Source organism: Delphinapterus leucas, chromosome 4 (assembly GCF_059928025.1).
Source record: "Delphinapterus leucas isolate spDelLeu-1000000601 "Yukka" chromosome 4, BTC_Dleu_Yukka2, whole genome shotgun sequence".
NCBI lineage: Eukaryota > Metazoa > Chordata > Mammalia > Artiodactyla > Monodontidae > Delphinapterus > Delphinapterus leucas.
This window is the reverse complement of record NC_143132.1, coordinates 74,936,959-74,948,918: the sequence shown is the minus strand read 5'-3', so window position 1 is coordinate 74,948,918 and position 11,960 is coordinate 74,936,959. Positions and strand designations below refer to the sequence as shown.

The 11,960-nt window shown below is 37.2% G+C and overlaps 1 protein-coding gene across 6 annotated transcripts in view; it reads left to right on the top strand.

Moving 5' to 3' along the window:
* Window positions 1-576: 576 nt before the first annotated feature.
* OPA1 (OPA1 mitochondrial dynamin like GTPase) overlaps window positions 577-11,960 on the top strand; it is a 92,943-nt gene continuing 81,559 nt past the window's right edge. The window contains exons 1-6 of one of the 6 annotated variants that reach the window (XM_022569412.3): window positions 577-828; window positions 4,416-4,734; window positions 5,396-5,492; window positions 8,200-8,307; window positions 9,356-9,409; window positions 10,104-10,171. In XM_022569412.3, coding sequence (XP_022425120.1) covers window positions 797-828; window positions 4,416-4,734; window positions 5,396-5,492; window positions 8,200-8,307; window positions 9,356-9,409; window positions 10,104-10,171 — 678 coding nt within the window. In that variant the 5' untranslated portion in view covers window positions 577-796. The other 5 variants (XM_022569423.3, XM_089910671.1, XM_022569444.3 and 2 more) reach the window with 5 other exon arrangements.

Below are 11,960 nucleotides of genomic sequence, written 5' to 3'. Positions count from 1 at the left end.
GTAAATGAACAAAATCATTTTTGACGCCTTTATAAACTGCACAAGCTCGTCCCAAGCCCTTAGGTCTCCTAATTCATGACCCCTCTTAGATCTGACCTTCAGAGATTCTAAAGCATTTAACTTGTCCAGTACTTCTCCAGCCTCCGGAGACTGCTCTAAGAATATGAAAGTACTTCGTAAACAAAGAGGCCAAACAAAGGAGCAGGGCAAAGGGGCAGCCGTGGGTTTTCATTACTCTGTTCTATTACTCTATCCCTGTACTGCACTCATTTTGTATTCCCTAGTTTCCTCTATGCTCCTGCAATACCAAATTTTCCAAATGGTAGCCACCCAGTAAGAATTTATCACTCCGTATTTCTCGCCCTTCAGCCCCTGCCCCACACCTCGACCCCTCCCCTCCCCAAGTCTTTAACCAGAGAGGCACGAATTCACCATTCCACTCTGGAAACAAAAAGGGAGGGGCGGGGCGGGGCGGGGCGGGAAGAGGGGAGGGGAGGGGAAAATACTGCGGTTCCTACAGAGGCTTTGAGCGCATGCGTGAGTCCTCCCCCGGACCGTTTGTGCTGCCCTCCTAGGAAGAGGGGTGGGGTGGAGGTTTGCCTGATGGACCGAGTACGGGTGCCGAGCAGGCTCTCACGGAAGTCCATTCGCTATTGGGAGGTCCGCAGTGGCTGCTCTGTGCCCTTGTTGCCGAGTGCCTCTTCTTCGGTCATTCCTGGAGTAGGAGCCGGACTGGGGCTGACACCGGGGCTCCCCCCGGCCGCCTCGGCGCCTGTGTGACCTCCTCGCTGGCGGGATGTGGCGACTACGCCGGGCTGCCGTGGCCTGGTAAGTGCGGGCTCCGACCTGGCCCCGTTATTTCCGGGGCCTCCAGAAAACGAGGTTGTCCCATCACGACATACAGAATGTGCAGGTAACTCTCAGGCCAAGCAGAGAGCAGTTGGAGGATTCCGGGATATTTTTGAGGACCCGGAGTGACAGGAGCCCTGACTAGGCTTACCTAGGTACTGGCCCCTGTCTGTGTTCCCATGCCCCTCGGAAGATTCTGGGCGCTTTTCAGTCTTGGCCTTTTCTATTGTCCTTTTGTGCCTGCCCCTTTCACCCTTCTGTCCTCGCTGTTATCTCTGTCTCTGGTGGCTTCTTGTTTCTGTCCGGGCTCTATGACTCTAACCATGTGTCACCCTTGCCGCGTCTCTTAATTCTCACTGTCTTTGGCTTCTGCCTCCATGCCAGCTTACATTGCTTTTGCAGGTACCTGAGCTCCTCTCTCGGGGTGAAGGGGACTTTGCCTCTTTCCTTAGTACGCTGAGTGAACATGATTTGGAGTCAGATCTGGAGCGGTGACGCATACATGTAGTGTCAGGGATGGTGATTAGAGATATTCTCTAAATAGCAGCTTTTTTCAGTGTTTAGGAAGGGAGACTTGCTTTTTGGATGTGAGGTGGTGAATGTAGCACCACCTTTCTAATCACTGTGTTATTGTTGCCCTGGTCTGTGTTAATCCTAAACCGAAAATCATAGAAGTATTTACATTTCTATGGGTTACTATGTGCATTTTAATGAAATTAAATTTGACTTTAATCTTTATACGTAGCTGTGTTCTAGTATCCTTAGATATCTTCAGGTTTAACTCATTGTTGCAGGCATTTGATGAGAAGTAACATACATCAAGCAAGGTTGGAAAAACTTGGTTTTCCTGAATTAACTCAGTCTCTAAACACCTGTCTTGAATTTTTTTGGGAACGTTTTTAAGTGGTGTAATTTATAGTATTTATAAGAGAGGGGATCCATTTGTTTTGTGAAGGTTAATTTGAATCTAAATTTAGAACTGAATGGCATACAGTAGTTGAAGTTTCAGTCAATTAGAATAATTGAATAAGTTACTTCTAATGTCATGGAATTTTAATTTCTGAGTAAATCCACAGCCCTTGGTACTGAACTAAGTTATTCACACCCTTTTTATTTCTACTCCTCAGTATTTACTGGGGAAATATATCTAATTTTCTTTAAATAAGAAAAGACTTTGCAGAAAATAGCGTACTTTGTTGGAGCAATTAAGATATGTAGGAAAAACTTTAAAAATTGTGTTTCCAACCAACTAATTATCAACTGATAATTGTTTATTCAATTGGATGCTGTCGGCTAAATTGTTTCTAGAGTTACTCTTGACTCTGTAGTCATGACTTAAAATGTCTTACGTTGACAGCACAGTTTAGCTGCCTGCAGAAGTAGAGATGCGTAAGGTCAGATGCCCCAAGTTCTGGAGTTTGTCCTTTGATGTAGTTCCTATGCATGTTATGAAGGAGTACATTTAAATTCTTACTCTTTAATAAATAAACATTCTTTGACATATATATCTAAATATGTGCTCATAGACATGTCAGAAGACCAATGGCCAACATTTATTTAGGTGCAATAAATATTTGCATAAACTTGTTGAAAAAATAATAACATGCTAGGAAACAGTACATAGATTAGAAGGAGATGATGGATGAGTGTGAATAGATGATTTCTGGGGTTGGGGTCGGGGAGCCTTGTTTTGCATCACATTTGATTTTTAGTTTGGTCTAATATATAGAAGTATATATTCAAATTCCTTTTCCACCATTCACTAGTCATTCTACCTTAGGCAAGACACAGTTTAAAAAAAGCAAGTTGGTCAAATAAGGATACTTACCTTACTGGGTTTGTCTGAGAGTTAACAGTAGCATTTGTGTAAACGTCTGACATAATGCCTGGCAGTTAGGTACCCCTTTCCCCTCACTGTGCTTCTTCACAGCATTATTTCAATGTTCCTTGATTCCTTTTCCTTAAGATATTTCTACTCCCGTGTAAATAAATGAATTAAAAATTTATTCTTTAGTATGGGGCCTGGCCCATAGTAAGCACTATGACGGTGTGTTGAATAAGATAATCAGGCGTATGTTTGCTGGTAGGAGACTTTCATTCTCTGCCAGGAAGGACAGGAGGGAAGAGTTCAGATAGTAGCATGTGCATTTAGATTCTTTTCTCTTTGGGGTATTCCCCCACCTTCTTTCTTTCTTTTTCTGGGGAGCCAGGTACATGAGGTGCTAATAATTTTTCCTTAATTTCCATTCCTGGACCATCTCAGGATTGTGAAACATAGATGAGAGAGCAAAGAATAGATGTTATAAGCTACTGGAACTTCCGTGCTTAAAAGTAAAAGTTTACACGCCTTTTTTTGTATAGGTGCATCCATAATTCACACTTATTTTCATACCACCATTTTAGCCTAACATTACATGAAATCTTTTCATATATCTACATGGTCTTCATATTTATCACTATAATGGCTATACACAGTATTCTCAGTATTCTCTTTTGTTTATGTACCATAGTTTATAAATTTATGTTCTTAATATTAGATATTTAAGTGGTAACATTTTTTGCTATTACAGCACATCTTTTCTTCCAGTTTTACTGAGCTATAATTGACATACAGTACTGTATAGGTTTAAGGTGTATAGCATAGTGATTTGACTTATATACATCATGAAATGATGACCATAGTAAGTTTAGTGAACAGCCGTCGTCTCATATAGACACAAAATTAAAGAAATAGAAAAAAATATTTTTTGTGATGAGAATTCTCAGGATTTACTGTCTTAACTTTCATATATAACATACAGCCTGTTAATTGTATTTATCATGTTGTACATTACAGTCTTAGTATTTATTTATCTTAGAACTCTAAATTTGTACCTTTTGACTGCCTTCATTCAGTTCCCCCTTCTGCCACCCCCTTCCTCTGGTAACCACAAATCTGATCTCTTTTCTATGTGTGTTTGTTTGTTTTTGAAGTATAATTGACCTACAACACTGTGTTAGTTCCTATTACACAACATGGTGATTTGGTATTTCTATACCATTTCAAAATGATTACCATGATGAGTTTAGTTCGGATATGTCACTATACAAAGATATTTTGTTTTCAACTTTACTGACAGCAAATAACTGTCAGTAGTTAATAAAATAAGTCTCTACCTTTTTTGATTTCAGTTTTGATTTCTTGGACCAGGATCATAGCCCACATATAGTAAATTAGGGGACAGGCTCTGGAGTCCCACTGCCTAGGTTTGAATCCTTCCTTTACTCCTTATGTCAATGGGGACTTCAGCAACTTACTTATGTCTGTCCGCCTTTTCCTCGTTGGTAAAATGGGGACGATACTAGTACTTTTATCATAGGATTATCAGCAGGATCAGATGAGTTAGCTCCTGCTGCAGCAGTGCCTGGCACACAGTAAATGGTTAGTAACTGTGGGCTATCGTAAGACACAGTGTGATTGGTCGTGTGTGCCTGTGTGTTTTCCCTTTTGCATATTGCTCTTTTATATCGTTTCCTTTGCATTGTTTCCCCATCTGATCTTTCCTCCACACCTATTTTTCTTTCAGTGAGGTCTGCCAGTCCTTAGTGAAACACAGCTCTGGAACAAAAGGAAGCTTACCACTACAAAAACTGCATCTGGTTTCACGAAGTATTTATCATTCGCATCATCCTATCTTAAAGCTTCAAAGACCCCACTTCAGGACCTCATTTCAGCAGTTCTCCTCCCTAACTAACCTTCCTTTACGTAAACTGAAACTTTCTCCAATTAAATATGGCTACCAGCCCCACAGAAATTTTTGGCCAGCGAGATTAGCTGCAAGACTCTTAAAACTTCGGTATCTCATACTCGGATCTGCTGTTGGGGGTGGCTATACAGCCAAAAAGGTGAGGTTAACTTTCCTACTGCTTTTCCAGTTATTCCAGCATGATTGTTTTAAAGTTTCTTAGCATATGTCGTTTTTCTTTAGTGCAGTAGAATGTAATTAGATGTTTAAACATTTATTGTGTGTCTCTATTATGTGCTAAATTGTTTTAATGGTGCTAATAGGAAAATGCTCTCTGAATCTTAGTTATTATAAGAGATGAAAATGGCCTAATGGAAGGAGCACTGGTCTGGGAGTAAGAACATTTAGGTTTGATTTTCAGCTTTGCCATTTAGTAGCACAGGCAGGGAAGTAAGTGGCATGCTCATGCAACTACTTTGTGGCAGCTCTGGGACCAAAGGCGGGGTATCCTGATGCGTGGTCTGTCTTCCTTGTATTCCTCGGTGTTGTTTAAAGCCAAATCATGAAACCCATTTGAAATAGGTGTACATTTTGAATTTTTCCATTTTCTGTATTTAGTAAAGGAGCATTTACATGTTTTATATGCTTGTCTGCTAATTTACTTTTTGAAGAGCAGAGGCCACTTTGTTTCTAAAAATTCTGAACATAATACATTGCTCTTAGTAGCTTAGCATGTTTTAACAAAATTAATTTAAATAGTTTTTTAAAATATTTTATATGGCATTCAGATCATTTGATTGGCATACTTTCTTATCTTTCAGACTTTTGATCAGTGGAAAGACATGATACCTGACCTTAGTGACTATAAATGGATTGTGCCTGACATTGTATGGGAGATTGATGAGTATATCGATTTGGGTTTGTATCAACATTAAAATACTTTTCTTGGTTGTATCTTTAGGAAAGAGAAATAGTTGTATTGAGATAGCTCCTTAACTCTAAGTTTAAGGTTGTAGCAGTTTTGTTTTTTTTTTTTGACATCTTTATTGAAGTATAATTGCTTTACAGTGGTCTGTTAGTTTCTGCTGTATAACAAAGTGAATCCGCTATACATATACATATATCCCCATATCCCCTCCCTCTTGTGCTTCCCTCCCACCCTCCCTATCCCACCCCTCTAGGTGGTCGCAAACCACCGAGCTGATCTCCCTGTGCTATGCAGCTGCTTCCCACTAGCTATCTATTTTACATTTGGTAGTGTATATATGTCAGTGCTACTCTCTCACGTCGTCCCAGCTTACCCTTCCCCCTCCCCGTGTCCTCAAGTCCATTCTCTACGTCTGCGTCTTTATTCCTGTCCTGCCCCTAGGTTCATTAGAACCTTTTTTTTTTTTGATTCCATATATATGTGTTAGCATATGGTATATGTTTTTCTCTTTCTGACTTAATTCACTGTGTATGACAGACTCTAGGTCCATCCACCTCACTACAAATAACTAGTTTTGTTTCTTTTTATGGCTGAGTAATATTCCATTGTGTATATGTGCCACATCTTTATCCATTCATCTGTCGATGGACACTTAGGTTGCTTCCATGTCCTGGCTATTGTAAATAGTGCTGCAATGAACATTTTGGTACATGACTCTTTTTGAATTATGGTTTTCTCTGGGTATATGCCCAGTAGTGGGATTGCTGGGTCATATGGTAATTCTATTTGTAGTTTTTTAAGGAACCTCCATACTGTTCTCCATAGTGGCTATATCAATTTACATTCCCACCAACAGTGCAGGAGGGTTCCCTTTTCTCCACACCCTCTCCAGCATTTATTGTTTGTAGATTTTTTTTTTATACAGCAGGTTCTTATTAGTTATCCATTTTATACGCGTTAGTTTATATATGTCAATCCCAGTCTCCCAATTTATCACACCACGATGTTTGTAGATTTTTTGATGATGGCCGGTTGTAGCAGTTTTATTTTAATGATAAAAGTAATAGAATAGCAGAAAAAAAATTGGTAAGAAAAATCGTCCACTAGTTCATCAGTTTAACACAGCTGCCACTATCCTTAGGGATCAGTTTCTTTTAATTGTACCTATTTTGTGTATGTGGTTAATATTTTACTTTCCTTTTTAAGAATTATATAGTCATAGTGAACATACACTTTGCTATCTTGTCTTTTGCTACCTAACACATTTGTCAGCATTTTCTACTCTGCCGAGCAGCCTTCTTGAATATCATTTTCAATGTTGTATGATGTTACCCAGAACAGATGCACTGTGCTTCACCTAACTAGCTCCCTTTGATTGAGTACCTTGGTTACCTCTACTTTTTGTAACCAGATTCCTTAAAAGCCTGCTAGTGTCCAGAGTAATTTCTCCTGTTAGTCTTTCATTGTTCCCTTTTTCAAATAATAGATAGATGAGAAGAAAAGTATATTTGGTAGTTATGATTGCCAGTAACTCATGGTGATCTTTAGAAAAAGATTTTTTTTCTGATGAAATTATTTTCGTCAGGTCTCTTTTTTAAGACTTTGTGTAGACATTTTTTAGACTTTAGCTTAGGTGTATATGGGGGTGGATTTGATCTCTGCATGCACTATTCACAGCACTGTCTTAAAGATAAAATTGTTGCATTGACAAAGATATTTACAGGAAAAGCACTCCTTCAAATTATTTTTCTAACGTTTATGAGAAGAGCTTTTAATGGTATGCATTCACTAATCCCACGTTGTAGTGACTGCAAGCCTGGGTTCTGAAGCTAGACTGTCTAGGCTTAAACGTGACTCCCCCACTTTGCTGTATGTGCAGGTCCTGTTACTTAACCTCTGTGCCCCATTCCTCGTCTGTAAAATGTGGTTGATGAGAACTGTTTTGTAGCATTGACGTGAAGGTTAAACAAGTTAGTGCTTTTATAGCACTTAGAATAAGACCTAATACATATTCTTATTTTGAGAAACTTTGTGTTTTATCTTCTCCAGAGAAAATTAGAAAAGCCCTTCCTAATTCAGAAGACACTGTAAAGTTGTACCAAACTTTGACAAAATTGTTGAGTATTTGTAAACAAAAGTAAATACTTGATAACTTTATAAATAAAGCTAGCAATAATAAAGTAATAGCTTATCTTGAGTTCAGAGACAGTTTTTCTGAAGTGGTAACAAGTGTAAGTCTTCCTAGGGAATACAAAAGGAGAGAGAAAAGTAATGGAATTCTGTTCTTAAACTTGAACTGGGATTTCATCACTTTTTTTTGAATTCAGGTCAGGTGCTACAAAGGATCTTTCTTTTTTCTTTGATTCATTGCCTTTCTGCTGTGACTTCCTCCCAAAAAATACTTCTGTTTCCAATCCAGTGTTAACATTTATACAGTGTTTCTGTCTCAAGGCATTTAACTTATAAATCAAAGATAACCCTCTAAACCGTATGTTTGGTGAGTCTTTTTTAAAAATTTTTCATGGCTTGTAGAAGATCATCAGAATAACACATTGTTTCAGATATACGTAGCAGTTATAGTTGGAATAGGGAGAAAAATGGAAAAAAACATTTAAGTTTATATATAATTATTAAAATTGTATGAATGTTTCAATAGTCAAATTCTTATTTTGAGACTATTTCTTTTCTCTTCTCCAGAGAAAATTAGAAAAGCCCTTCCTGATTCAGAGGACCTTGCAAAATTGGCACCTGACTTTGACAAGATTGTTGAAAGCCTCAGCTTATTGAAGGACTTTTTCACCACAGGTAAGGAAGGACGTGTGTTTGATCTCATTTAAAATGTCGGGAAACACAGAGGAAAAATACTTAAAATGTATTCATTTGTTTATTTCCATCTTTTATTTATTTATTATTTTAAATTAACATTTTTTAAAATAAATTTATTTATTTTGTTTATTTATTTTTAGCTGCATTGGGTCTTCATTGCTGCACGTGGGCTTTCTCTAGTTGCGGCGAGCGGGGGCTACTCTTCCTTGCGGCAGGCGGGCTTTTCATTGCGGTGGCTTCTTTTGTTGCGGAGCATGGGCTCTAGGCACACGGGCTTCAGTAGTTGTGGTACGTGGGCTCAGTACTTGTGGCTCGCAGGCTCTAGAGTGTAGGCTCAGTAGTTGTGGCTCACGGGCTTAGTTGCTCCGCGGCATGTGAGATCTTCCCGGATCAGGGCTCGAACCTTTGTCACCTGCATTGGTAGGCAGATTCTCAGCCACTGCACCACCAGGGAAGTCCCTATTTCCATCTTTTAAATGAAAATATTTAGTACAAATAAAAGCCAGGTTTTTGATAAAAGGGTAAACACGAAGTTTTTTTGCTCTGTGGTTTTACTAGTTTTTTAATTTATTTTTATTTTTTGGCAGTGCCATGCGGCACACGGGATCTTAGTTCCCTGACCAGGGTTCAAACCTGTGCCCCCTGCAGTGGAAGCACAGAGTCTTAACCACTGGACCACCAGGGAAGTCCCCGTGGTTTTAATTTTTGTTTGGCCCAAGAAAATGAAAATTTGCAAGAACTTAAACATGCTTGGCTTTAGTCAGTGAGGGAAAAATAAATCACTTGTTCTTGACAAGTAGATGACACTTCCTATGTGTTTGCTGTTCATAATTGGTTAGAGCCGATTTGGTGATTTTAAAACAAATTTAATTATAACGGACCATAATGAGTAGAATTTACTAAGGCTAGTCCTGGTGTATTTGCCCAATTCTGCCCTATCATGATATAAATCTGAGGTCTCAGACATCTTTGTTTGCTCATTGTTAAATTTTACATTTCTATTTCCCCCTTTGCTGATTTTTCACAGGTCACAAATTGGTTAGTGAAGTCATAGAAGCTTCTGACCCACTTCTCTTGTTAGGTGTGTAAACAGATATTTTTGCTGATCTTAACATGCCTTTTAAATGCATCTAATAAACTAGCTGCAAATAAAATTGCAGACCAAATTTATAATATTGCTTATGCTAAATTTTAAAATGTCAGAATTATATTGGGCAAATTCATTATCCTTTAGGTGGAAATAATAAAATAACTTTTTTGTGGTAAAACTAAAATTCCTAAATATGTGTCTATATTATAAGATTAAAGCTATTAAAAAGAAAGTTTGGTTAACCAAAATATTTTCTTGAACCTGATGTGTTTGTTTCTGATAATTGAAATGAAAGTCATTTTAATTTGTCTCATCTTGACAAATGTCTCATGTCACAGTTGACATTTTTAATTTAATTTTTTTACTGTATATGGCCTGTAATGGCAGTAGTGTATGGCTGAACTGTAAGTACTCTCATGTAAAATAATCCTTATCAAAGATTGCCTTATTTTTTATTGCAATTTTCAGTGATATTTTAAGAAATCAGTTAAACATGTCCTATAATGGTTTTGAAAATTTTTTTCTTAGCTTACCACTGTGTTCCTTAAAATAAGAATAGCTTTCCAAAAAGTGATTTTTGCTCTAAAAATCCTTTTATCTCTCAACCGACTAAACATAATTTGGAATTTAGTTTAGGCTATTGACTTCACTGGAATATTTAAAGGACTGCATATTTATCTTTAAGGTTCACCTGGAGAAACGGCATTTAGAGCGACAGATCCCGGGTCTGAAAGTGACAAGCCTTATAGAAAGGTACGTATAAAGGAGCATTCTTCACGTAGATAGTCTTGAAAGATTTTTTAAAGTTTTTACCTACCCTGGAAGATCTGAAAATGGTAGCATCCGAGAAGCAAACATAAAAGCATCCAGTGGAGATATTGTTATTATTCTTGGTACAAAATGCAAGGTATTATTCAACAGTTCTGGAAATATAATTGGAGAAGCCAGTTTCCCTCAAATATGTCTGTGAAATATTAGTTTCCAGGGTTGTCCCCAACAAAGGGTTTTGTTGTTAAGTATGTGTGGGGGAAAGCTGGTATAAATAAAGCAAGCAGGCTTCTTTTCTTTTCCCTAGGATTTCTCAGACCTTAATATATGCATGTGCATTGTGAATCTCTAAGAGAAGTCAAAGTGTGCAGGGTTTTCCAGATTTATTTAGCAACAAAACCCTTCTTCCATGAAATACCTTCTAGGGACTAATGTTTCATGGTATACAGTTAGGGGAAATATTAAGGGAACAGCAAGTTTGTTACTAAGGGATAAATAGACTTCTGTTACATTGCTAGTCAACAAAATTATGTATGGGGTTATTTAGGATATGTTAATTTCAATTCATGCATTAAAACCCGTATGAAACTTTTAGGAGAATTGCTGATGTAGAATAACGTGCATTTTTGTGTATTTATATTAATATGTTAGCCTGATATTGTCTTACTCTTCATTTTTTTCGTCTTTTGAAATTGGCAAGATAACTGATTCCTTGGAAGTTTTTTTTTTTTTAATAATAACCTAGATAAATAAATATCTGGAAAAAATACTCCATGAACATTTAAAAATTCAATATGAACATTTAAAAATTAAATGATGAAGGTTATTATGGTTTTAAATCATTGAGGTAAATAATTTTATGTTTTTTGGGGAAGCAGGAAGAAAGTAATTCCTATGTGTAGATTTCCATCTTGTTTCCTGTCCTTCAACTTTGAGCTTTTTACATGATATTCCAAGTTTTAATTATATTTCAAAAGATTTTTTTTCTTTTGTCTTTTAACTTGATCTTTTGGAGAAAACATTTTTCAAAATGTATGTGTATACGTGTGTGTGTTTGCCTTTTAACTTGATCATTTTTGATACCTTTTCCACTGGCATTATTTTAACCAAGGGATACCCTTGACTATACATGCTACTGGAAAGAAACATTTGAATAGAAATTAGCCTATGATGCACAGCTTATTTTGAGCCAAGCCCTTGGCCCTTAATGCAGATAGACTTAATGTGCAGAGAAAAGCTAATCTAACTGGGGAGAAGGAACCCCTGTTACAAGTATGGTAGTATGGTTTTTGAGCGACAGGATTTCTTGTTGCCTAGATCAGTTAAGGGAGGCTTGCATCTCTGTTCTTTTCTGATATGGCCTAGGATTGTTTTGGTAAATGAGAATCCTGTTTAGGGCCTGACAGATAATTCCCTTAAAATCCTGCTAAGGTGATAAATGAGTAGTAACTGATAAATGATCAAGAGCTCTGCAGTATAGAAGAAACAAGAGAACTGATCTCTGGGAATTTATATTTACAGATTTTATTTTATACAGTAGACATGAGAGCAAATTTATTGCTTTATTTTATAATTTACTTTGCTTGAAGATAAGTGCTGTTGTAGACTGTTTCTTTTTAACTTTTCCATAATTTATGGTGATTATCTTGCCCATTAAAAATGCACCAATTATTTCCAACTGTTTGTTATAAATTAAGCTGTTTTCATTATAGGTTAAATCAGATAGTATTAAATGCTAGTATAAATGTTTACTATACAGAAAAAGTATTTTCAA